The sequence below is a fragment of the Tarenaya hassleriana genome, unplaced genomic scaffold (genome assembly GCF_000463585.1).
Source record: "Tarenaya hassleriana unplaced genomic scaffold, ASM46358v1 Cleome14, whole genome shotgun sequence".
Classification (NCBI taxonomy): Eukaryota; Viridiplantae; Streptophyta; class Magnoliopsida; order Brassicales; family Cleomaceae; genus Tarenaya; species Tarenaya hassleriana.
Window position 1 is genome coordinate 3,140,648 of NW_010964598.1, and position 26,126 is coordinate 3,166,773.

Genomic DNA, 26,126 nt, shown 5'->3' on the forward strand with positions numbered 1-26,126 from the left:
ATCTTTTAATGCTTAACCACATAGGAAAGCGGCGAGGATGGTGCCGAAGTTGCTGGTGCCGCCGTAGATGTTGACGACTGCCCCCGCCGTTATGCTCTTCATGTTGAACACCGTCGTTAAGTATATCACGAGATTCGACGAACTCCCAACTATTCCCAGCTTCTCAAATGTTTCATTTCCTACAAAAAATAATATATATATATATATATATAATAATAATACGTCAAATAATATAATAAAACATCAACTAATATGGGTTTTACCAATAATGAAAATGGAATATTATAATCGTCATTGATCATAGAAATATTACAGCAAAGCATCAAAAACCAAACTCGGGTTTACCAATGATGAAGGGCATGACTTTCCATCCTCTATATTCAACCTTGTCCTCGTCCTCTGCCTTCATCTTCTCCGTTTTCTCAACCTCCATTGCTCTGTCTTTTTCCTTCTCTTTTTTTTTTTAATAATTAATGTTAATCTATATTTGTTCCATTAATTGCAGTTTGTGTATGTGTGTGTGTATGCATATATAGTGGATGGTTGCACTACAACATGAAACGGTGGGTTGGACATTATCCTCCAAAAGTGTCCCATCATTTGTGGCGGACAATTTATTGTTTTATTTTATAGTGTCACTAACGATTGATTCTTCATAATTATCAATTTTATTTAATTATAATTTATAACCAAGGAATCTATCCCCCGTCTTACTTTACATTTAGTATTACTATGAGCGTTTAGCACGTTTCATTACAGATTAATATAAACTTGTTAAGGGACGTTACACAAATATGTAAGATTTTAAATATCCGAGTTTCAAATTTTTGAAACTCGATCTAAATTGTTGACTTGTTTAAATTAGTTGTAAAGATTTCGAAACCAAGATATCAAGGATAACTTTTATCAATTCTCTAACCATTGAGCCACCACAAAATTTTCGGGTTGTTAATGTTAATTTTATGTGCAATAAAGCTAAATTAGTGAGTTTTGTTATTATATTATTAGTGTGTATATATAGCATTAATAAATCTGTGTGAAAGAGTATCATTGGCAACCAAAAGCAGTTTCACTAAATACAGCACCGATTCGCTTAAAGTGATGGTCAACGAACGCTCAGCTTTGCTTTTTTTTTTTTATTAATTTTAATTAGATTTAATTTTGGGCACTAAACTCTAGGGGTGTCAATTTTGGTCCGAGGTCTGAAGCCCCGTCCGGTCCAGCCCGAAAAATAGCGGGCATCGGGTCGAAATTTCTTAGTCCGAAAAAAATTGGGCTTTTAGGCCGGATTCAAATCGGGCTTCGGATTCGAGTTGGACCGGTCCGAAAGCCCGAAAATTTTTAAAAAAAGAAAAAAAATAACATTTACAAAGGAAAGTCCATGGGTCGGCCCGACCCGACCCGAACCCGGAATACATAGAGCCGGGTTTCGAACTTAATTATATAGGTCTGAAAAAAATTGGACCGACCCGAGCCCGAATCCGAAACTTCCGAGCCGAGTACGGGTTCGAACCAGGTCGGGTCGGACCGGCCCGATTGACACCCCTACTAAACTCCTTCATTCCGTATCATAAGACCCTAAAATAATTGTGTTTTTTTGGCGTTTTTTATATGCAAGAGAAAATCATTTTTCTACCAATTATTATAGCGATTTTGGGTAAAATTTCTAAACTTATAAAATGGTAAAAAACAAATTATTAAACAAACTTGTAAAATATGATACTATAATTCCTAAATATGTAAAATATATTATTATAATTTCCAAATTTATTAATTGGTATAAAAAAATATTGACGATAGTAATTTTAAAATTATAATGATATATTTTATAAATTTAGAAATTATAATGACTCATTTTATAAGTTTGAAAATAAATTTATTACACAAAAAGTTTAAAATTTTATTTTCTACCATTTTATAAGTTCATAAATTTTTATGGACTAAACCTTTCAAATTATATATTTACAGTTTATTTAGGAATGCGATGTAAACATTGTGATGGAGGAAAGAAAAACAACCCATGGAGTCTTTTGGCAGGCGATGATTGTCTGTTGACTTCGATTCGCTGCCAAATATAACTTTTGAGTGACACCACTACCGAGTGGGAGCTATCATTATAGCATTGAAATGTTTATTATATAATAAAACTAATTCGCCTTATAATTAATTCGGAGACCAATATCAATATCATAATTATGTGGTGTACATGATTTACGTTTTTATTTTATTACTAAAACTAAATATATATATATATATATATATATAAAGATTTAAAATATAAATATAACATAATAAAATAAAGCTTTTTTCTTTTGTTTTATCCAAATAAAATCAGAATCATTAAAAATTATAAAATAAATCCGGTTTATTTTTATCTAAACATTAGTAACAGACCCAGAAAATTTTATAATAAGAAATAAACTTAATTTTATTATAGACCATTTAACAATTTTATTTAAAATTTTATAAAAAACTAAATTTTTTAATAAAATAAATGGAGGTATGTAATCCTATTCATTTAGATGTAGGTCCGGCCATGAATTGAATCATCTCAAACTTTTAAAATTATTCCACTACAAAAATATATAGATAGAAATAAGCTTTTAATCTATATGATACAATTCATTTGTGTAAATTATATAGAACTAAACCTTATTTACATTTGGTTTCCATTAAAATAAATACCAAAAACATAGAATCATATTCCACAATCCTGCATCTTTAGCAAGTGTATTGGCAACTCGAGAAGGAATGTATGACTCAGAAGATTGGCGATTGGATCAATATCTTTTAATGCTTAACCAACTTCATGTAATAATATCCAAGATCGGGTGGATATTCACGCGGGTTTCTCCAATTTTGTTAGAAGATATAGTCAGTCCAAAGACCCGCGATAAACTTCTAAATTATAAAAACAAAACTTCATATAATTATCTTATCGGTTTTGTTATTTGATTTCATAGCATAAAATGAATAGTATTTATACCTCTTTTTCCGTATTTTTATATTATTATTTTTAACATAATATACACTGAATATCGTCTTTATGATGATGTATATAATAATATAATAAGAAATTTTATAAACATGATATATTTTTATTTTTTGGCTACAACAAAAAAGAAAATAGAATAATTAGATAAAAGACATACACAAATCTGAGAGTTATAAATCCAGTATTTTAGAATAAATATTGACTATGAAAAAATCCACGAAACAAACCATCTATGCAGAAGATAATAAACATGAAAAGTATATTGAGGATATTTGAATTTCAAATTTGACTATGATTTGTTGCCAAACATAACATTTGAATTCTTGTGGACAACAACACCATTTGGAAAACTAATTGCCAAATATAACTTTGCATTTGAGTGACACCACTACCAAGTGGCATGGCAACTATCATAATATCATTGGAATTTTTGTACAAAATAAAACTAATTGGCCTTATAACCAAGATGGAGAAAAATATAAATATTATAATTATGTGGCCTAATTGGTCTAATTGCCAAACTGAGTATTTTGCATGCTTCATTCTATGTTTTGATAGAAAATTATATCTAGCCATATATTTTTGAATGTCTTATGAATGTTGCATGCAAATCAATTTACACTTCAAACATTCGAAATTTCCATATTCATGTTGATCATACATATTTTCTTCATTTTAATTTAGTCCCAAATATATATTTCATATGCTCAACATGCAACATTCTGTTCATTCATATATATATATTCAGCATGCAAGAATTTAGATTCGTGCATATTTCTCTATGTAATATGTAATGATGTGATTCTAATATCACTTGTTAGTATTTATAAAAAAATACTATTATATATAAATGCGGAATATAATCACTAGATCAATCATCATACATATCACACAAAAAATTAATCTGTAATTTAGAACATACATGAATCCATGATAATGTTGACAAATGGCAGAGTATTGGAATAGGTAGGGGATTTCTAGATTATTACGTAAGAAATGGTTTGTTTGCTAGCAAACGAATGCTTATAAATTTCGATATGTTTAGTTTATAGACCACTACCATCTATTTATAGTAATGGATTTGTGTTATTTTCTAATTCGATTATAAAAAATTAGAAAATAATCTTTCATGATATCTACATAATTATTTGATCCTATATATTTTTCTATATTTGTATATTAGATCATATGTAATTATTAACCATAATTATTCACATTAAATAATAATTATACCACATATTGATTATGACATTAAACCATGATATAACTGTTAGAGAATTTCTGATATAAATAATTCTATCAGTTTTGTTATTCGATTTCTAAATTTGAAATTATTAATATTTATATTATTTTTCAAGATTTATAATTCTACCGATACACAAATCATTCCTGTTAAGCAAAGGAAAAAAACTCACCGAGTGTACTGCAGACAAATTGTATCTTATATATTATTATTTTGCACCTCATCCATATTTACAATAATTTTATTTTGAGATTTGTTCTAATTATAAATTCAATGTTTTAGAATACAATATATGGCAAACCCATAAATAAACCATCTATATAGGATATAGTAAACATGAATTTTGCAAATTTGATAAATGATGAAATATGAGCCACGGTTTTTTTATTTATCGTTTTCAGGCTTCAAATGTAGCGTTATTCGTTCATGGGGTTTTTTTTTTATATGTACCACTCTCGTATAATTTGGTTGTGATATATAATTGGCGTATCCTTGTGCAAGTGGAGTTATATATAATGTAACAAAATTAGAGCAGCAAAAGTCGAAGGAATAAAGCAATTACCTTTCCATTAATAGTAAAATATTGTGAGAACAATACAAAGACATAACGAGTGATGAAAGAATGATAGTTGATTCCAAAGAAAAATTTTCTAATTTTTCCCCATACGGATTCCGGAATTCAATTCCATGTTTGACGGTTTAGCCATTTTATTTTTGGTTTTATTTTTAAAAAAAAAGAATCCATCTTTTCTTTACAAAAGAATCGAATTACTTATTCACATAAACGGTAAATAATTCTGTTTTTTTCGATTAGTTTTTATCCGGATTCTTTTGAAAATTGCTTGTTAACAAATTCATATTTTGCGGGATAAAAAGATGAATCGTAGAATTATTTTGTTCAATTAAAGTCAAATTTAGCAGAAATTCTGAAACAAATTTTGATTTGGACGTGAAAGTTTTATATTATATTTAAATACAATTAGAGTTTGTATTTCGAATAATTTTGAAAAGACCTAAAGAAATGTTACGGACCAATTGAATTCGATTCGCCTTTGTTATGCATACGCTGCGGCTGGGAGTTCCGAGGGACAAATTAGGCCACGAAAAGACAGCTCACGTCATATCTCCATTTGGTTTTGGAATTTCATGCTATAAGACCTCATACCAATCACAATTAGCTTTTTACATATATTGCAAGAGGATAGAATGAACAGTAAATTATTCGTGTGGGCCCTCTCGTACTCAACAAGCCTTTCATGGTGAAAATATCATTTTATTTGGTATTTTTATAATAAAAATAAAAATATTATATTTGTTTTTGGTTCGTGATCCGATTCGTTTATATCGAAAAATTGCCGAATCGAATTAAACCAATGTTTTTATGATTCGTTTGTAAAACGTATCTAATGAGTTGTAATGAATCGAATCGTTTGAACCCCTAATTATTTCTATCTTTCTGGCGTTGCCTAAGATTTGTCGAGCACCCTTGGGATTCAATTGTCGGATCCCAAACCGTGTCTTGGCTCGTGTCTTCATTATGACTTGGACTGGATGTCATGGATTCGAGTCGTAGAAGCAGTCTTTGCTGGAGTCAAGCCTTTGACCGAAGCACATGATTGACACTCCGAGGAACATGAACAAGAAGACATCTTACCTGAAGAACAAGAAATAGCAAATGAAGATAAAACAATCCAAGGAGAACAAATCACTCGAGATCTGCCGTCGGGTAATTAATTTCATATGACAATAATTTAGCATGGTTTAAATGTAAAATTTTCCTTATAATTTTCCTTGATTATTTTGTTTCTTTCTTGTGTCGTTTATTTCCTGTTATATATGTAGCATATATATACTTGTTGTATATTCATTATCGAAAGTACTATAGCATTATTTTTTCCAAAGTTAGCTTCTTCTCTTTCATTACATCCCCTTAAATCTTTTTTTCTTCAGCCTTCATCAGTCCAATATCAATTTGCTTTCATGGTATCAGAGCCTCACAACTGTTGATATCGGTTTTTCTTCTTACTCATCGTTTCCCTTGGTCTTTTTTGTTCCCGATTTCGGTTGTCTCTTTCTACTCAATGGAAACTTTCTTTGCAAAAATCATCCATGTGATTCTCATAGAAGACAATTATTTATGTTGGTCTAAGGCGACCAAAACGGTGCTCAAGAGTCATGGTCTTTGGGATCATATCACCCAATTCCAAGCCGATGAGACTGCTCCCGTTGTTGCCAATGTTGTCGGCCAAACAAAGGTCGAGAATCAAGTGTCCGGTGCACTAGTCCCTGATGCCGGACAAAATCGTGCCGAGAAGAATAAATGGATGCAAGAGGATAGTCTTGCCCTTGCTATACTGCAAAGTTCATTGGATTCCAAAGTTCTCAAGTTGTTTATCGTACCGGAGATTGCCAAGGAACTATGGGATGCACTCCAAAGTGTATATGGTAATGTGACAAACTTTTGTCGTATTTTCGAACTAAAAAAATGTATGTTTGCTTTATAACAGAATGACAAATCTTTCAACATCATCCATGGAGAGCTTAGTGCTCTATGGACTGAATTGGAAGAGATTTGCCCTTCAACGATAGATATCAAAGTGTTTAAACAATGATTGAAAGAGACAAGGTGTTTTCGATTCTTCTCACTCTCGATGGTTCTTGCACCAATCTCATATATCATATCCTCCGTCAAGAGCGTCTTACTAAATATGATGAGGTATGTATGATGTTTAAATGCGAAGAAGGAGGCCATAATCTTTTTCCAGGTTCAAGTGAGCTTACCCATTATCGTAAGGTATACCTGGTCCGCCGAGTAATTCACTTGCTCGTGATCGCCGACGGGTTACCTGCGAGCATTGCAAGAAACTCGATCACACACATGACAAATGTTGGTTGCTTCATCCTCATATGAAGCCGACTCACTTTAAGGAACCATCGCCCAATCGCGGTCAAGCTTTACAAGCTGAAACTACTACGATGATGTTCACTCCTGCTGAGGTTTAAGGTTTCAATAACTTCTCCTTGCCATGAAGGACAAGGAGGCCGGTAATGTATCCTTTCCTTCATCTAAAGTTCCCTCAGCATCACTTATTATAGATTATGTAACATCAATAAAATGTGCGGTCATGTTTCTGTAGTTGACGATTTGTGCTCTAGCTCCGAACAATGCTTTTACATCACTTTGGCATGCTCGCCTAGGCCATCCTCATAATAAAGTGCTCAAGTTACTTGTCCCCAATTCGAACTTAGATCACCATCTTTTTGAATCTTGTGTTCTAGGAAAACATCGTTGTAACAACCCATAATTAAAAAAAAAAACCCGGACCGTCTGAGGTCAGACCGTCCGTTCTAGGTCTGCAGAAGAAATCGCGGAGTCCAGAGGTTGAAGACGAAGTCCAGACCGTCCGTTCTGGACAGTCCGGACCGTCCGGTCTGGACAAGACGGAACGTCCGATTAACCAAATCGACACATTTTATACCGATCCGACAAGAGTACACAGTTGAGAGATTGGCATAGATCTATGTGGATGAGATCGTCCGATTACACGGAGTGCCGAGTGAGATTATCTCTGACAGAGATCTTCGCTTTACTTCGAGACTGTGGAATGCTATACAGGATGCATTGAGTACGAAGCTGAAGATGAGTATGGCATATCACCCGCAGACAGATGGACAGTCGAAACGAACCATCCAAACGCTCGAAGATATGTTGAGAGCGTGCATACCAGATTGGGGAATTCCGTGGGACCGACACCTGATGTTGTGCGAATTTGCGTACAACAACAGTTTTCATGCCAGCATCGGTATGCCATCTTAGAGGCACTGTATGAGCGACCTTGTAAGACACCACTATGTTGGACGGAAATCGGAGGACGACGAAACTTTGGACCTGAAATTGTTGAGGAAACGACTAAGGTTATCAGAAATATCAAAGTTAACCTGAAAGTCGCTCAAGACCGTCAGAAGTCTTATGCAGACAAAAGGAGACGGGATTTCCAACTAGAGGTGGACGATCAAGTATTTCTTCGGGTACAGGCGATTAGAGGACACACAAGGTTCGGTAAAACGGGGAAGCTCAAGCCTCGTTATATTGGGCAGTATCCAGTAATTGGAAAAGTGGGAGCAGTGGTGTATCGAGTGGAGTTACCGGCAGAACTCGGCAACATACATGATGTATTCCACGTGTCCATGTTACGGAAATACGTGGCAGATCCATCCCATATTTTACGGCCGCAGGAGATTGAGGTTACACATAATGTTTACTTTCGTGATGAGCCGCTACAAATCGTGGACTATAAGACGAAGCAGTTGCGGAATAAGGAGATCCCCTTGGTCAAAGTCTTATGGCGGAGTCAGGGAGTCTCCGACATGACATGGGAACCGGAGAAGGAGATGCCCGATCATTACCCCCATCTATTTGGTACGTAACTTTCAAACTTAAGTTCGTTTGAATTCGATGACGAATTCACTTTAAGGGGGTAGATTATAACAACTCATAATCTATAAAAAAACTCCAGACCGTCCGGTCCAGGTATCCCGGATCGGATGGACTATGACCACACTGGAACGGACGGACCGACAGTCCCAGAACGGACGGACCAGACTGTCGGCAACGACGAAAGTCGGGATTTTCATCCGGATTCGACCTGAAAGCGATTCGAATGCACTAATCCGACCAGAAAACCCGACTTTTTGACCCTAAGCACGATTTGGCCCACCCTGGGTCCGGATTTCTGTCGACAATCCGCCTAATTCCAGCCTTAAGTAACTCCTCTCTCCCCTCACATGTTCTTCACCTTCAAACTCGGAATTCTCTCTCGAATCCGAATCATTTACCTTGAATCTGGTTTCTACAGAGCAAGGGAAGTATCACCGAGCTTCTTAGGCGTCACCCAGAATACGGGATTAACCTGAGGTGAATGAATTCGAGTTTAATTCGAAAGTGTGTTGACATGGGATTTTGTGTTTTTGGGTGATTCGTGCGAAATTGTTGCTTGATTCTTGTTCTACATGCAATTTTATGAGTTTTAGTGTATTACCCATAGCAAATCGAGCTTGTTTGAGTGTTTTTGATGAACTCCGAGGGCTAGAACGTCCGGTCTGAAGTCAAACCGTCCGTTCTAGGTCTGCAGGAGAAATCGTGGAGTTAGACAGTCCGGACTGTCCGGTCTGGACAAGATGGAACGTCCGTTCCGAACCGACTGGACCGATCGATCTAGGGACTAGACCAATCGGTCTGAAAAAAAAGAGTAACGGAACTTTAAAAATTCATCATGTGATAAAATGAAAAGCTAGACTATACGAACCTAGTATTACCCGACTCAATATAGTGAAAAAGTGAAAAATGTAAAATATACCGAAAATACGTGTCAGACCGGACCCCACGTAGTCTGGACCCAAAATGAATAATAGGTAAGATTAAAAATCACGGAATGAACTGAACTGGTTATCCGGACGGACCGAAACTAGATAGGTCATACCGGAGGTACAATTCGGTAATATGAATGGAAAGACTCAAAGAAAATATATAAATAAATGTAAAAGACTACGCAAGGGAAAATGCATGTATAGTAACTAAACTATATAAATGTGTGTGACTGGGGTAGCTGGCATGGCACTAGCGTTAATTCGAAAGGGTTCGGATTAACGCTTAGCGCGTGATTGTAGAAACGGACGTTTGTGAATGATTGCACGATGTTTGCGAGATTGCATCCCATTCATGGGCCATCCGATCCGGGTCGGATGTCACCCATATGAGATATGATTGTGAATGATGCGATAACGTAATCGCGCCAATGTCTGAACGATAGGAAGGTCAGGGGCACTCCGATGACTTGCGTAGATAGTCGATTATAGTCGGTACTATTGTGTGACGAGGAACATACGGTTCCTGGAACCGCGCCAACGTTTCCATTAGCAACGGAGTGGATCCCAGGATATGAGTATCCCGAGGATGAGGCATTACACATACCTGAGATTCGGGAAGATTGGGATCTCCCGATGAGGTGGTACGGACTTACTCTGCCAGGTTCGGGTCCGAACCTGACAAGTAATTCCGCAACGGATGGTCGGCGAGGGGGAGATGAAGTGATTGGCTCTCCCGTTATAGTCGATGGCGTCGGTTGTAGCCGACTCTGGTGAGCTCCGGTATTGAGAGGTGACATCAATGCCGAAGTAGGGTGACACGCCTAGTATTGAGAGGTGACATCGATGCTAGGGTGGGGTGATGTGTTCGGGCGGAGAAAAATATATTTATGCCGGATCCGACTGGTTGCGGAGTAGACAGATTCCGAGGAGAGAGATGGTTGTGCTATGCACATGGGGAGCACATTACCTACGCATGGTGTGCGTAGAGACGATTTGACGGACTATGTCCTGCGACTTGTCGTACGGATTTGATTGTGATTGCTGATATGCTTATCATTGATTCCATGTTTTCGATTCCTGTTTACTAGAATATATATATATATATATATGGTTCCATGAGAATAGAACTCCGGGTTACACCCGAGTTCACTCTCTAAGCAATTAGTTTAGGACGTTGTTACACAACGTTTCAGGTCATGAGCAGCAGTAGTCGAGGAGCGGACATCGGAGACCTGGGTAGCTTACCACTACCGATCATGTATAATTATGTATTTTGATACATTTATATTCTGGGGAACGGTTTGTTTTATATCGGTAGTAGACTTTTAAGGTTTGTAATAATGTTATATTACCACTCGGTTATGTATAATTATAACTGCGAATAATGTATCATATATGTATATACGAGTGTTTTCTTCCGCTAACTCTAAAAAGAAAAGTTTTGAATTCCCGCAGATTTTTGGAAATTGAATTTTTATTTTAGTTGTTCATGTGACGCAACTCGTACTGCGAGATGCGGGTTTCGGGTGTCACAATCGTCATAGTGTTTTTTCCATCTCTAATACGGTTTATGAACATTGTTTTGATTTGATTCATTCGGATGTTTGAAATTTTCCTCTTTTTTCTCTGTGATAATAACAAATCTTTCATATCGTTTATTGATGAAAAATCTAAATATACATGGTTGTATCTCTTGCCCAATAAAAGTGGTGTCAATAAAAGTGGTGTGTTTGATGCATGTAAAACTTTTTTTTTGCCTATGTTTTTAACCATTTTGGTTGCAAGATCAAGACCCTTCAAATTCCGTGAGTTTCTTTCTTCCCAAGGAGTACTCTCTCACCAACGTACTTCGACATAGCAACCGTCTCCGTCAGTCAACTTGCAAGATCTGAAAAAATCAGATTCAACAAGCCAACAACACCAACTCATCTCCATCAGTGTTTACCGATTTTTTTACTCAATATCCCATTCAACACTACTTATTTGTTGATCCCATATCACCCCCTACAATTTCTTTGTTATCTTCTCTTGCACATAATATAGAACCTCGTGATTTTGACGAAGCAAACGATCATTAGGGTTGGCGCATGCAATGATTCTTTAGAAATCGAACTCACATAATTCACTCATAAACTTTACTCTTTTATTAAATACACTTACATAGGACCTACACAAACTAATCTCTACGAGTAGGATCACATAAGTTTTCTTCACTCTGCAATAACTCTAAACAACCATTGACACACCATTTTATAGACAAACATAAAAACCGACAGTAACCACCTTTAGTAACTTCTTCCGTAACTTGCCATAACTACAACTTTAAAACTTCAACTTTACAACTTCAATAAAACCGCATCAAACCACTCTTGAATCATACATCTAACACTCCTCCTTGATTCAAGAGTTCTTCAAAAACGTCATAAGCCTCCGTCATCGATCAGACTTCGGCGCATATTTCTTCCTTCGTAACAATCTCTTTTCTCCCGAGTGCAAAATTGCCCCATCTCGAGATCTCAAATGTTTTTTCCGAGTGCACATTTGCCCTTTCTCGGATCCGCGACCCACAAACAACTTACAAACATCAATCTTCGACGTCCCATAATTTTCGCTTTCATTGTCGCGACTCTCTTCCGGTTCATCTTCGTTTTTTCTCCCACAAAACAACATATTTCGATTAAATTAAAAATACAACCTTCACAAAAAGATCTTACCGGATCGAACTCCGATTGTTCTTCATCAACAACGTTTCTTCGACTTCTCCCACAGATCCCAAAAAGATCTTAAACGCTCTGATACTACTGTTAGTTCTTTAGAAATCGAACTGTCACAATTCACTCATAAACTTTACTCTTTTATTAAACACACTTACATAGGACCTACACAAACTTCTCTACGAGTAGGATCATAGAAGTTTTCTTCACTCTGCAATAACTCTAAACAACCATTGACACACCATTTTATAGACAAACATAAAAACCGACAGTAACCACCTTTAGTAACTTCTTCCGTAACTTGCCATAACTACAACCTTAAAACTTCCACTTTACAACTTCAATAAAACCGCATCAAACCACTCTTGAATCATACATCTAACAAAGAACAACTTGCAGCCCTTGACAAGAACAACACTTGCATCACTCGACAAAAACCGACATCTCGACCTGGCACACCTAAATGTCACCCACCATGAGTAGAATATCAGGTTTCATGTCCAGCATCGGTTCCTCCTTATCCAATATTATCTGCGGTGACAGATTCTCCAGCGGCTCAGGGTGGACAAAACCTGATATACAAAACCCGATATAGGAGGGTCGTTCTGACCTTCGTGTTATGATTCCTTTTCCTCTCGCCGTTGTATCATGGCGCACAAGTCTGCCAGCAACATCTCCACAGTGTCGATTCGCAACAGGTGCTTCTCTACCTCCGTCATGCTCGTCTTCAGCCGGTCAATTAATTCTTTAGTGGACGAGACCATCTCCTCCAAGGATTCAATCCTCTGACTGTTGGTTTTGGACATGGTGAGATAATTCAGAGCAGTAAGCTTTATGACATTTGATATGTTGATGTTAATCAGAGGATTGGTAGGGTTACTGACATCATAGGTAGTGATAGAGTCACTAGGGAGGTCGACAATTGCAAAGGATGAGTGCTCAGGGGTGGCCATTGGTAAAGGAGAAGGAGTAATGGTAGAAAAGGAAAGAGAACGTCGTTAGATGATTTTAACTCTGATACCATATAAGGTGGGGAATAAAAAAATATTTTCCCTTATATTGCAGATGAGTAATGTTGTGAATATATACATGCCGAGACAGAACTACAGTTGAGGAAACATAGGAACAAGATAATCAATCTGGAAATAGATTGAAACATAACAAATTTGATCGATATACAGATATGTGGAGATATGGTCTAACAGTCAATTGATTTACCAATCTGATATTCATTTCGGACCCATTAGATTAATTCTCTAAAAAACGGGAATGATTTATGTTGTGCATATAGGAATTGGTAATATATTGGAACCATATTTTACAATTGGGAAAATGATATTTTCCTATACGAATTTAGAAAAATATTGTCTTGTAATCAGTTTACTGATAATATATTGTTGTGCCTTCGGTCCCTGATCAAAGTTTTCATTAACTAAAAACAAGATTTGGTTTCTTGATTCGCAAACTACCATTTTTATCTTTAACTGAGGCATAAAATCGAGTGAAACTTTAGACCTAAATGTTTTGCTCAAGATAAAAGACATAATATTATGTGGATTTCTTGTTTTGGAGAATATATCTGTAGAATGAGTTAGTTTTTCGATAATGGAGTTTGATGAAGAAAGATCCGTACATTCTTTCGTAGTCTATTTGTTGAGAAGCCTGAATTTTTTGACAACTTATGTCGAACAATGTGATATCATCGTCATAACCATGTTTTGGTTCAAAACCGAAGAATTCGTTTCGTCGAGAAAAGAAAATCTACGTCTGTTTTTTGTTATAAGAGTTGTATATCTTGATTAATGGAGCATGCACGTGTATAGAGTATTATAAATATATATAAATCTATGATATTTTCTCGAAATATATATTATAGACATGTATTAATTTTGTATATATCTCTAATAAGGGGTTTTCAAAATTTTAATTTTACTAATTTGATTACGTGGGAAATTAAAATTCTTTGTTTTCATTCTTTTTAATTGTTATCTATGATTCTCTTGGAAAAATAATTTTTTTTTCATGTTATTTTAGTTTTTAGAAAAAATCTCAAATAAAACACTGAACTTTACAATTTTGTCAGAAAAAAAAACCGAACTTTCGTTTTTATTAAATAAATATTAAACTTTTTAAATGAGTTTAAAAAATACTAAACTTTTTAAATGATCCAAAAAATACATAAACTTTTATGTGATTATCAAAAAAATACTAAACTTTTTAAATGATTCAAAAAAAATACATGAACTATATACAATTGTAAAAAAAAACGACAATAGTTTGACGTGTTTGCATCTTTTTATGTCACGTCAGTTCATTTGTTTATTTTGACAATTGTAGAATAGTTAAGTGTTTTTTTGATAAATTTAAAAAATTTAATGTTTATTTGACAAAATCAAAAGTTTAGTGTTTTTTTTGTCGAAAAATTCAGCGTATTTTTTTATATTATTTTTATTTTTATTTTTTTTTCTTTTTAACTCAATACCAACATTGCTTTTGTGCAATTGTGATTTGACTTAATTAAGATTCTGGCGTTTTTATTTTGGTTACACAAATTATATTTTTTTTACGGAACCTTTTAGATTGTTTCCTTTTTATTTTTGCAAACTAAAAAAGGGAAACAAACAATGTTTAATTTTATTTGTTTTTAACTCTTTTTTGTGATAAAGAGAAGAATCTATATTCTTCATTTCTCTCTATTGACAATTTTTTCCGATCAAAATCAACTGAAAAATAAAACGAACAAAAACTCTTTGGAATATTTTTTTCAAAAAACTTAACTCCGTATTGATTCAAAATTCAAAAAGAATGAAGCAATAAAAAATAGATTAAAAAAACACTATACAATAATAAAGTAAAAAACAAAGAAAGAAATATCCATCATATGTTCTTGTTTTACCCCAAACCCAAGGAGAAAAAAAAAGGAGACAGCCCTCATCGATTTCCATTTCAACTGTCTTCCAAGATGTATTTTCGATAATTACATTTCCGGTCGAGTAATTGATATTGATCAGCGATATTTCAGATATGATTGATATTTATTCTTTGATGATTCTTTGATTCTATAAGATTATTGTATTAGATTTGGTTTGATCTTCGATATGCATTTGTCATGGTTTATATTCGTTATGCATCATAATGGTTTGTAATCGGTTTGTTCAATATGAAAATTCACTGACTTCCATCTTGCGAGAGATTATTAGAGAATATAACCGGTTTAGATTGATTTGGTTTGATTTATATAAATACATTAATATCAAACAATTTTATAACAACACTTTGAATCAATAATATAGAAAAAAATTTAATTTTTTTTATTTATTTTCTAATTAGAACGACTTGTTACGCTCTCTCCAAATGTCATATATAGAAGTCTGCGATGATATGATAAGAACGTGTTACATTATTTTTAATAGTCATATACGCACCAATACATATTAAAAATCTCCGTGTATTATATGGTATTTTTAATTGAGTCAACTATATTATTCACATAAGAGATAAATATAGCGATTATTGTATAGATATTATTTGATAATTTCTAATTTTTTATTGGTGGAATTAAAAACCAAAGTTTTATACAAAGGTAGTGATCTCTGCAGCGAGCGAATGTTAGATTAATGTGTAGAGAACCAGACGGTTACACAATTAAAATGGGTTCGGATATATAACAATTCGGTTCAATTATGCCATGAAAAGTTTTGATTATTGTTCGGTTAATACAGAGCAAAAGACAAACAAGAGCGAATGAATGAAACTTAATATGTATTGGTGCGTATATGACTATTAAACCCAAAGCCAACCTAAATATCGAACCGACCCGATTGGGGAATATAATTGATTGGTAATTCGATTTTATTCGCTTAATATCGCACTTAACCAAACCAATCCATTATCCCATTTTTGCAGCCGATCCATTGTTTTGGAAAACCCGAACCAAAGCGAAATCATCATATAATTTGGTCGATTAGTTTTGCTTTTAAAAATGACACCGGAAATATCAAGCCCTACTCATGCACCTTTTTGTTTCTTAAAAAATATATATATATATATTAAGAAGCCCTTATATAGAAAATTAGGTTGATATTTCTTTTTGGATTATAATTTTTGAAGGTTCTTTAAATAACAGCAGAAGTTGGAATTATTACCATCTCTAGGTATTATTACTCGGTCAGCCGTTACTTAAATACCCATGTACAAATAAAATCTAATCTAGTCATATATAATTTCGATTTTTCAATATCCTTTACGAAAAATACTTGAATATCTCTTTTTTTTTTTAGTCGAGGATAACGATTTATTTTCATATGATGCTACGTGCGTTTTCATTCCCATCATATCTTAATTGTCATTGCAACATGAGATTTCCAACATGCAAGACACGTGTAGAAATGTTTCCGGGGACAATTAATATATAGTTGCAACTTGCATGGGCATGAAGAAATTATTACATTCCATTGTCATTTGGTTTTGTAAGTCGTTACCTGCAAAATTACCTGAAAATCCGAATGTTGTGAATAGTAACGGAGTAAAGTTCAGGTTTTGTTTTCAAAACTCAAATATCAAAGAATATTTAGTATTAAAAAAAATATCATATTTTGTTTTTATATTCATAAACAATATTAACGTTAGGATATGAGACATGCCATGCCATGAACAAGATTTGGTTTCCTCGTATACGTGAGATTAGGACAGCTGCACAATTCCAGACAAATCAATTCCTTCACAGCTAAAGAAAAATCTACAGTGAGAAACATCTGGGCAATTAATTTCTTAATAATCTTTTCAATCTTATCCGTAACGAAACCTAAACCCGATCGGTAAGTCCCCAACTCATTTCCACACTAGCTTACCTGTTTGATTCCTCTCCTAAAGACAACTTTTCCTCAATCGATCAGTTTCGGTTAATTTACCTATTCTACATGGTTTGTCGGTTTTTGCACGGATTCGGAGGATTTACTGTCCGAAATGTTGTCCGATCCGGGGGTCGACCGGTGTCCGATCCGAAGGGCTGTGGCGATGGGTTTCCCATCGTTACCACAAAAAAAAAAAAAACCTAAACCCGATCGAATCATGGAACAAAATTACCCGAATTTCGTCATAACGTTGTTGTTGTTCTACAAAAAGAAAAGGAAAAAAAAGAATCACTCGGCTTCTTGTAGGGCGCCCAAAACAATAGATCCAAGAAACAGACCGGTAGCCCCGAGGGCAAGGGCACCACCCACAACGGTCGGAGAGAGTTCGACACAACCCATGAAATTGTGGAAAGAAAAAAGGATCATAAAGAAATTCTTGAACTTAATCAGCACAAGATTCACCTCCATGACAAGAACCTTTGCCCTGAGCGCGTCAACATTAGCTTCATCAACAACAAAGTCTGACATTGTATCTCCAGTAAAAGCAACTTCAGGAACTGTCACAGTATCACTAATCTGCCATGAGAAATGCCAAATGGGTCAGATGAAATCTATTGACTTTTACATGCAAATGTAAACTGTCAGATGCGACCTTAGATATTGAACAGTAGAGGATCATTTATACAAGGGTGTACACAAGATCAAACATGTATAAATTCTTGACCAATATGTGTCTGATCTTAGCAAAACTATCGACTCAGTTCGATAGAGAGTCATCAGGGATAACTACAATGGCCACAACGGCGGCGGCTAATGCAGGGAGAGCGGCAGAGGCAAGCACGGAAGGCGACGTGCCAGCGGCCTTCTCGAGCAGGCTTAATAGACCTAACTCCTCTGCCTTGGAGAACACTCCGAGCTTCTCTAAAGAGGACAGAGTGACGCCCAGTTCCTCCGCCTTGGAGAGGAGCCCGGCCTTCTCGACGTTACTCAGCACTTTCCCCTTCTCGAGCTTCTTGAAAACGTCAACGTTTACTTCCTCGCTGCCCTCGTAGAACAGCCCCGCCCCGTACCACTGTTTCTTCCAGCTCTCGTCGTACTTGTTCACCTGTTTTCCATCGCAAGATCCCAATGGCAAAAACTTATCTACAGGTATGTGTCTTCAAAATGTTGTATTATACAAAGTGATGCTCCTCATTGTGATGGGTACTATCTTGATTTTGTTTCAAGAACTTGAGGATGTGAGCCAAATACTTGCAAGATTTCTACTTGCAGAAACAGAACATTTGTGCCTTAGACCAAAACTACCTCCTCAAATTGCGGATTATGTGTGTGTATATATATATGCATATACGTACATTCACACCCAGACCAAATAACTTGTTTCTGTTTCTGGTTGACCATGAATCTACCCATGAATACATTACAAGAGATAACCCAAATTACAATCAGAAGCACAAAATTCAGTTTTCAGTGAAACATGCGAACATATGTTCTTCATACACAAATAACCATTGTGTTCAACCTTCAAAACCCAGAAAACGAATCTAAAATCTCAGCACTTCGGAACCAGTAACAAGATCTTAAAACCCTAAAGCCCATACCAGAACACGTCCCCAGAATCAAGATCTTAAAACTCAAAACCACAGAAGAAACAGAGAGGAAACGGAGAACAGAGTACCTTTTTCTGGGGAGCCATAGCGACGACGGTGAAGGTCGGCCGTTCTCGGCGGATACTGAGGGGAGAGAGGAATCGCGTGCGGTGGTGAGTCGCCGGAGATGAAACCGGAGCGATGACAGCCATCGATTCCGATCGCCGAGAAATCGTCTGGTTTCGAGATTTGTTTGGATGCAATGGTCTCTTTGCCGGGGGAGCTATTTCTCTGGTGAGAGAGAAGTGCCACGATGGAGTGTGAAATTGTGGTATCAACCAATTGTATTCGTTGGCGCTTTATCTTCTACTTATCATAGAGAAAAGTTGAAGTCATACGCATACACTTACAAAAATTGCAAATTATCAAATCTATTTTAAATTTATTATAAAAAAAATCATCATTACTATTTTTTAATAAAATATTATCGGCTATATAATTTATTACAAAATCCTTTATTTTAAGGATTTTTTAATTCATAACTATTAATTTTGATTAAAAAACCATAATTTACTCAAAACATATTTTATTTTAAATTTCTTATAAAAACTATTATTTTTGAGTAAATTATATAACTGATAATATTTTATTAAAAAATAGTATTGAAGATTTTTTTATAATAAATTTAAAATAGATTTTAGTAGTTTTAAAATTGTAGTATAACAATAAAAATATAAATATATTATATCATGATATTTAGAATTTGTCTAAATATTAAAATTTTTATTTTTATATTCATAACTGTAATATTAAAAATCGAAATGAACAAGGTATTAAAGTTAAACACTAAATATTATTGTAAAAATGGATTTCGGTATAAGAAAATTTAGAACCAAAATTAGCAAGACGGTGTGTGTGTGTATATATATATCTATTTTTATCCTTCCAAATCAATGTTAAAGAATATTGAATATTTTGAATTTTAGAAACAATATAAAAAAAAATCTGTGATAAATAATAATTCTTATCCCAGAGGAGAAATTGGCAAAATTCCTCTTCAATTTAAAGTCTGATTGAAAAGCCAAAAAATGAAATAAATAACTCCAGGGGTACAAATGGAAACGCTGAAAAACTAGTGATTGGAAACCCTAAACCCTAAAGTCTCATCTAACGCAGTCTCTCGCGCTCAGCTCTTCATTCCCTCTGTGTTTTCTCGGTCTGGTTTTCTCTCTTGTCTCACTGTTCAGATCGAATTTGAAAGATTGAATCTCTCTCTCTGGTTTTTTATCTTCTCTAACATTGTCTCATCCCCAGGTCATTTTTTTTAATTTTGTAATTTTACTTCAAAAATATACTTGGATATGAGAGTAGAAGACGATCTCATACTTATAGATTGCTAGAAAATTGCTTTCTTTTTGATAACCCTGTTGAATTTTTTATGTTCTGTGTCCAAAATTAGGGTTTATGGTACGAGAATAAGATTTAGTTGCTTGAATTCATACATTTGCTTCTCGAGTCCTGGAGATTTGGGTTTTCATTCACAGCTGCGTTTCTGTGCCTCTTTATTTCCAGATTTGGGTTTTACTCACAGCTTTGCATGTGTCTTTTGATTTTGCAGATTTAGGATATTGAGTTTTGTAATTTTCGCTATGACCCTGCTTGAAGTTGTTTCCAACGCTACTGTGAAAGGAGACCAAGGCGATACGCAGTCGGATTATCCCATCGTTCTCAACCCAGATGGCATCTGTTCAAACTTGAAGCCGAAACTCGAGAACCCTAATCCTAGTACCCTGATTAATCCTCTATCTGGGTGGGAAATCTCCAGAAGTGATGCTGAGATAATCGATTTAGGCAAAGGTTTTTCTTCTAAGCTTAAAAGGAAGCTTAAAGATACCAACAGTTTTGGCAAAGACGAATTTATCGGCATGTTGAAGCCATTTCTCGAGAAAATTGGCGAGAAATTCGGGATATCGGCGGGGGTTGATCATTCTGATAAGGGCTATATAAGGGCATTGATTGAGAAAACTGGGCTCGTTATGGGTAGAGATGTTGCTGGTTTAATTCTGGAAGGCTGTGTTCGTTTAGAGATATGGGAGTTAGTGGAGACCTTTGTTACAAACTCGATGGTTGATCATTCCTCATACTCTGGTTTGGTCAGGAATCTCGTTGGGAAGAAACAATCTGATTTGCTTTGCCTTGTGATCAAACATGCTTCAGATCTTGGGGCACCTGAGTTACTTTTGATCTTGAAGTATTTTCTTTGCCCGTCCAAGGAAGCATTTGGCAATATGGTTAAGGTAAGAGAAGAATGGGATAATCAGGCCTTGTTAGCTATCGAAAAGGCGAGCGATACAGCTCTTTCTGCTAAAAAGTCCAGAGTTGCTAGAGATGCTTCAATCTTGCTCATGGTTGCCCATGACGGGTTTTCAACTCCCGAGCTCTGCTTGCACTTCTTGTTAGCATCCAAGAATGTCGACGATGTCATGTTAGCGTCCGCAGTCAATAAATTGAGCGGCAAAGAGATGGCAGGCTTTATTCGGTACCTTTCCAAATGGTTGAAGAAGTATGAAAGTTTTCCTCAAGCGGGTCCATGCCCTAAAGCTGCTTCAATGTTCGGTTTAAAACTGTGCAACTGGGTTCCCAGGCTCGGGGATGTTGCAAAATATCTCGGTCTAATTCTCGACGAGAACTTCTCTACTGTGGTTCTGTATTCAGATGTGCATGAAGAGCTAAAGTCCATTGAAGGAGTAGTCCATTCTTTAGCTTCTGAATCCAAAGTTTGTTGTTTTATGGCTAATGTGGTTGAAAGTATGAAACTTGGGTGTGCCCGAGACTAGAAATTCACATAGTTACCTGTTCTTGGTGGTTGTCTCGAGTTTATGTAACCCAATTCACTTTTCAATCAACTGATGTGATATTAGTATTCTTACATTTTCCTTAATTATTTTTCTTGGATTTCCATTCCATGCCCCTACAAAGGCTTCTTTTTGTCTTTGGTTTTAGTTTGAGGTTTGTGAATCTCTCTGGTTTCAAAATCTACAATGCGAATCTCAATGCAGTTTCAACATAAATTAATATGGTATCTTTTTACCGCAAGTCACTAACATTACAACAGCAAGAGTACAAGATCTATCTTTAACAAATCAAAACTTTGGCCAACGAAAAAAGAGAGGACTTTTTCACTTTTTCTTGTCTTCGGTGTTTAGAACCCTTGTGTTAGTGCAAAGATACGCCCTGCCAAAGGTGGAGACAATGCGGAAATTGCATCTTCGATTTCCTGAGAAATTTAAGAGAAATCATTTTTCTTTCGCTGCGGGGAAAGTAAAGCATTCGAATCCTACGAAATGGAGAACTGTACCTTCACTGAATATCGAGCTGAAAAATGGGTCAGAAGAATTGCTTTGTTCTCAAACTTCTCAGCATATTTAACAATCTGTGGTTTCAGAACAAAATGTAATCGAAGATATGAGAAACCTTTATGAAGAGATAGAAGACTAAACGTAGCATAGATGTCCATGGAAACAGACGACGAGGAGAGGAGCTTTACCTCAAATAGATGGATATGTCCGTAATCTCTCGCATGCTCGATGGATACTGAATCGTCAAGAAATGTGCTCTGCACATAGAGAAACGCAGACAACGAACACTCAATTTTCTATCTATTAGCCATAGATGACTCGGAAAAAGAAAAATATCGAACTGGATAGCTTTAAAGCTGGGATAACTACTGAGAGGGTATTCACTAAAGTTGAAACAAGGCCCATAGCTGAACAAAAAAGCAGTATGTTGGTGATTACGGTTATATTGTAAATAAAGGCGTATAAAAGAGGAAAAAAAATTGGCAATGCAACTGATAACACGTTCATGTAAATCAGATGAAATGTGATAAAACTACACATCTGACAGGAGAGAGTTCGACACAACCCATGAAATTGTGGAAAGAAAAAAGGATCATAAAGAAATTCTTGAACTTAATCAGCACAAGATTCACCTCCATGACAAGAACCTTTGCCCTGAGCGCGTCAACATTAGCTTCATCAACAACAAAGTCTGACATTGTATCTCCAGTAAAAGCAACTTCAGGAACTGTCACAGTATCACTAATCTGCCATGAGAAATGCCAAATGGGTCAGATGAAATCTATTGACTTTTACATGCAAATGTAAACTGTCAGATGCGACCTTAGATATTGAACAGTAGAGGATCATTTATACAAGGGTGTACACAAGATCAAACATGTATAAATTCTTGACCAATATGTGTCTGATCTTAGCAAAACTATCGACTCAGTTCGATAGAAAGGTCACCTAAAAAATAATTTCAGCAACCACTTGCAGGTCAACCAACTACGAGAGGCCGAAGCAGTGTGCCCTTATAATATAATAATTCCGGGTATCAGAGACAAACCTCTACACCAGAAGCCTTCAAGCTCTTAATTTCATTTCCAGAAAGCCCAAGGTACTCCTTTTTGAGCTTCTGTTTAGTTGAATAAACTACATAGCCCTGCAATATCGATAGGAGACATAAAGTTACATGTAGAAAAAATGAATTCCCCAAAAGAGAATGAAAGCATGTCAGATAATGAGAAGGAACCTGGCTTTGTATGACATGATACGTCCTAAAAGCTTTCACTTTGAGATCTTTCCTCATGTAAAACTCTTCCCCTATAGCATAAGTGAAAAAACGCCGGGTCAGAATGAAAGCTGACAGAAACTATAACCTACATTTTCAGCTGTAATATTTACCTACATCCAAACCAACAAGATTGTGTTTCAGTTCTGAAGAATCTAGTTTTCTATAGACCTCAAACAAACTCTCCACATTCTCTTTTATGGACTTGGGCACTATTATTGTTGGAGGCTTCATTTTATATAAGCCTCTGGTTGCAACATACATGGGCAATCCACCCTAGCAAACAATAAAGACAGTTTATCAAATATGATTAGAAAAAAAACAAAACCAAACACAGAGCTCGACAAGGACACATGCTAGTTAAACAGGGAAAACAGAATTTCTACATGGAGCTGCATATTAATTATTTTTTTTTACGACAAAAGCTGATGAAAACTTGCAAACCAACAAGCCCTTTGATTGTTAATTCCGTTCCACATCTCAAAGCCCGGTGTCATAGAGGATATTCAGTCTCTCAATAACTTCTACTAGAAACTGATCAAGACGATGTACTCCAAAGGTATACCTAACATACAATATAACTATTGATCATAAGCTCTTATCACTCATTTCTGGTAAAAGCCAAAGGCTATAACCACTGGATTCTTGACTCAATGTAATCCTAATATTTCACAATTATTGTAATCAGTGATTTACTAGAAGGAACTAAACTCTCGTCCCTCTTGCCATAGGGAACCCTATACACATTGAAGCAAAAAAACAAAGGATAAATAAACCATTCATGTGTTCCGCTAAATAAACACTACCCTTTTGAAAAGCCTGAAAGATCAAGACAAATTCTACTGCTTTCTGGAGAAAAAAGGCACACGCAGACATCAATCGTGTACGGAACAGTAGTACTTCTCCGGCTTTCCCTAAATATCATCAACCGACGGAAGAGAGAGAGAGAGATTACGATGTGATCCATGTGAGAATGAGAGATGAAGACGAAGTCCTGAGAAATGGCGCGAGGGGGACAGCGGCCGATGTCGAAAGCTAGGCGAAGAGAAGGAAACATGACGCAAGTCTCGTGCCCTCCGACCGAAAGTCCATCGATTGGGTAACCTTCGATTTCGATCGCTGTCTGACTCTTCATCTATGTTGTTGTTCAAGCGAATCTGAGTTTATGGTTCTTCCGGTGATAATCCGATTTGATTCTGTTTTGGGTATTGAGTTGAGCACGCGCTGCTCGTTGAAATATCTCTCACGTTGGAGGGTCTTTTTACTCAAATGAACCCACTTGCTTCGCACTGATTTCACACGCGTACGACCCAAAAAAACATAACCCATTAAATTATTTTCGAAAAGACTATACTACCCTTAATGAAACGGCATAATTTGTTCATTCAAAAAGAAGTTGTAATTACGACGTTATAATTAATTCTAAATACAGTTACAATTGATTCTAAATGAGATGGCAAAAAATACATCTTTCAAAATTAAAAAATAACGATATTTTTTTTTGAGACCTTCACTTGTTATACAATCATAAATACTTCCTTTTTTAGTCGTATACTAGGTATAATATAATAGTCGCAATAAAAGTCGTAAAAAATATATAAAAAAAAAAGGTTATTTCACACCTTTTAAACGGAAAAGAAAAAAAATATTATTTTTTCCGATGGTGTACACATGAAATTAGTGCGACCCAAATGAGTCATTTGAGTAAAATATCCTTCGTATATATCTATTTACTTTAGAAAAAAAGGGAAAATTTAAGGGGGAAAAAATACACCAAAGAAACTTTCTAGCGTTGAATTTATTTGTCGAAGTACAAAAAAGAGGGTCTGTGTGAATTTTGTTTAGACTTTATAATGCATATATTTTCAAAATATAATATCTAAAATAATTTATTTTCTCGTGATTGATTTTGAAATTGCATAGAATAATTGATGTGAAGCCCAAATTGTTTTCAACCGCTGACCAATACACAGGAGAAATTTTTTGTTCAAATTCGAAGATAATCGTAATCCGGTTATAACATCCAAGTTCTAAGTTTGGATGGCTCAACCGGTAAAGAAAGAAGCAAAATTCTTTTCCAAACCGGTTCGAGTCCTCACTTAGAAAGTGATATTCATATGGACTTCTCCGATCTTCTGAGAGATGTATAGTCGGACATTTTCCAATCCAAGTTCGAGTCTTCATTTGGAAGCACACATATTCATATGTAGTTTTTCGATCCTCTTAGAGATGTAGTCGGACTAAAGATTCGATAAACTTCCGTATTATAAAAAAAATCCGATCATATCACCGTGACCAGAAAATGTGTAAGTCGTAAGTTGTCGATGTTGGATCTGAAATGTGACCAATTAACCAATCATTAAAATTGCTTGTTACAAATAACGTGGTTGCATCTAAACATATAAATGTTGACTAATCTTAGCTAAAATTAAACTCTCGTGAAAAATCTGAATTTTTTTTAAAAAAAATCTTAAATATAAAAATATGTAGAATATTGTATACTTTTTAACTTATCGATGAAAAAAAATCAAATCACCCTAAAACCTCAAGGAAATCAATCATTTATGATAAATTGATATAAAAAGTAGGATGCCCATTTTTAAGATTGATGCTTAAAGCTTCATTCAAATTTTCTTATTGACTAAAGAAAAATCCGGCTGAAGCAGCAAAATGAATTTGACTTGGTCTGTAATAGGATTTACCGATTCAGTGTTTAGATTTACATTTGAAAGA

The 26,126-nt window shown here is 35.4% G+C and overlaps 4 protein-coding genes across 5 annotated transcripts in view; 1 reads left to right on the forward strand and 3 right to left on the reverse strand.

The window, feature by feature from the left end:
- Positions 1-484, reverse strand: part of LOC104808325 (protein NRT1/ PTR FAMILY 2.9) — a 2,694-nt gene extending 2,210 nt beyond the window's left edge. The window contains 2 exon segments of the mRNA XM_010534002.1: positions 57-179; positions 346-484. Coding sequence (XP_010532304.1) covers positions 57-179; positions 346-433 — 211 coding nt within the window. The 5' untranslated portion in view covers positions 434-484.
- A 16,889-nt stretch (positions 485-17,373) lies between these two features.
- Positions 17,374-19,102, reverse strand: LOC104808326. The gene is given in 3 exon segments (XM_010534003.2): positions 17,374-17,555; positions 17,926-18,277; positions 18,851-19,102. Coding segments are annotated over 3 exon segments (570 nt in total). The 5' UTR covers positions 18,974-19,102; the 3' UTR covers positions 17,374-17,460.
- An 800-nt stretch (positions 19,103-19,902) lies between these two features.
- LOC104808328 lies at positions 19,903-21,702 on the forward strand. Of its 2 annotated transcripts, none has more exons than XM_010534005.1 (2): positions 19,903-19,977; positions 20,380-21,702. In XM_010534005.1, exon 2 carries the CDS (start codon positions 20,411-20,413, stop codon positions 21,596-21,598), a length of 1,188 nt encoding a protein of 395 aa, XP_010532307.1. In that variant the 5' UTR covers positions 19,903-19,977; positions 20,380-20,410; the 3' UTR covers positions 21,599-21,702. The 2 variants fall into 2 exon arrangements, with proteins under 2 accessions (XP_010532307.1, XP_010532306.1); XM_010534004.1 differs by lacking the exon at positions 19,903-19,977 and adding an exon at positions 19,984-20,075.
- Positions 21,703-21,811: 109 nt separating this feature from the next.
- Positions 21,812-24,657, reverse strand: LOC104808329 (nuclear ribonuclease Z). The gene is made up of 8 exons (XM_010534006.1): positions 24,349-24,657; positions 23,507-23,669; positions 23,355-23,425; positions 23,169-23,264; positions 22,753-22,866; positions 22,309-22,377; positions 22,120-22,194; positions 21,812-22,038 (listed from the first exon to the last, which is right to left on the reverse strand). The coding sequence occupies exons 1-8, from the start codon at positions 24,526-24,528 to the stop codon at positions 21,964-21,966; spliced, it is 843 nt and encodes a 280-aa protein (XP_010532308.1). The 5' UTR covers positions 24,529-24,657; the 3' UTR covers positions 21,812-21,963.
- Positions 24,658-26,126: the final 1,469 nt, after the last annotated feature.

Excerpts from the sequence above, each read along its gene's own strand:
- LOC104808328 (XM_010534005.1), top strand. The coding sequence starts at position 20,411 with ATGACCCTGCTTGAAGTTGTTTCCAACGCTACTGTGAAAGGAGACCAA.
- LOC104808329 (XM_010534006.1), bottom strand. The coding sequence starts at position 24,528 with ATGAAGAGTCAGACAGCGATCGAAATCGAAGGTTACCCAATCGATGGA. Across the intron at positions 23,265-23,354 it reads ATCATGTCATACAAAGCCAG|GGCTATGTAGTTTATTCAAC; the intron begins GTTCCTTCTCAT and ends TCGATATTGCAG. Across the intron at positions 22,378-22,752 it reads CAAAGGTTCTTGTCATGGAG|AGCACATTTCTTGACGATTC; the intron begins GTGAATCTTGTG and ends CTCTATGTGCAG.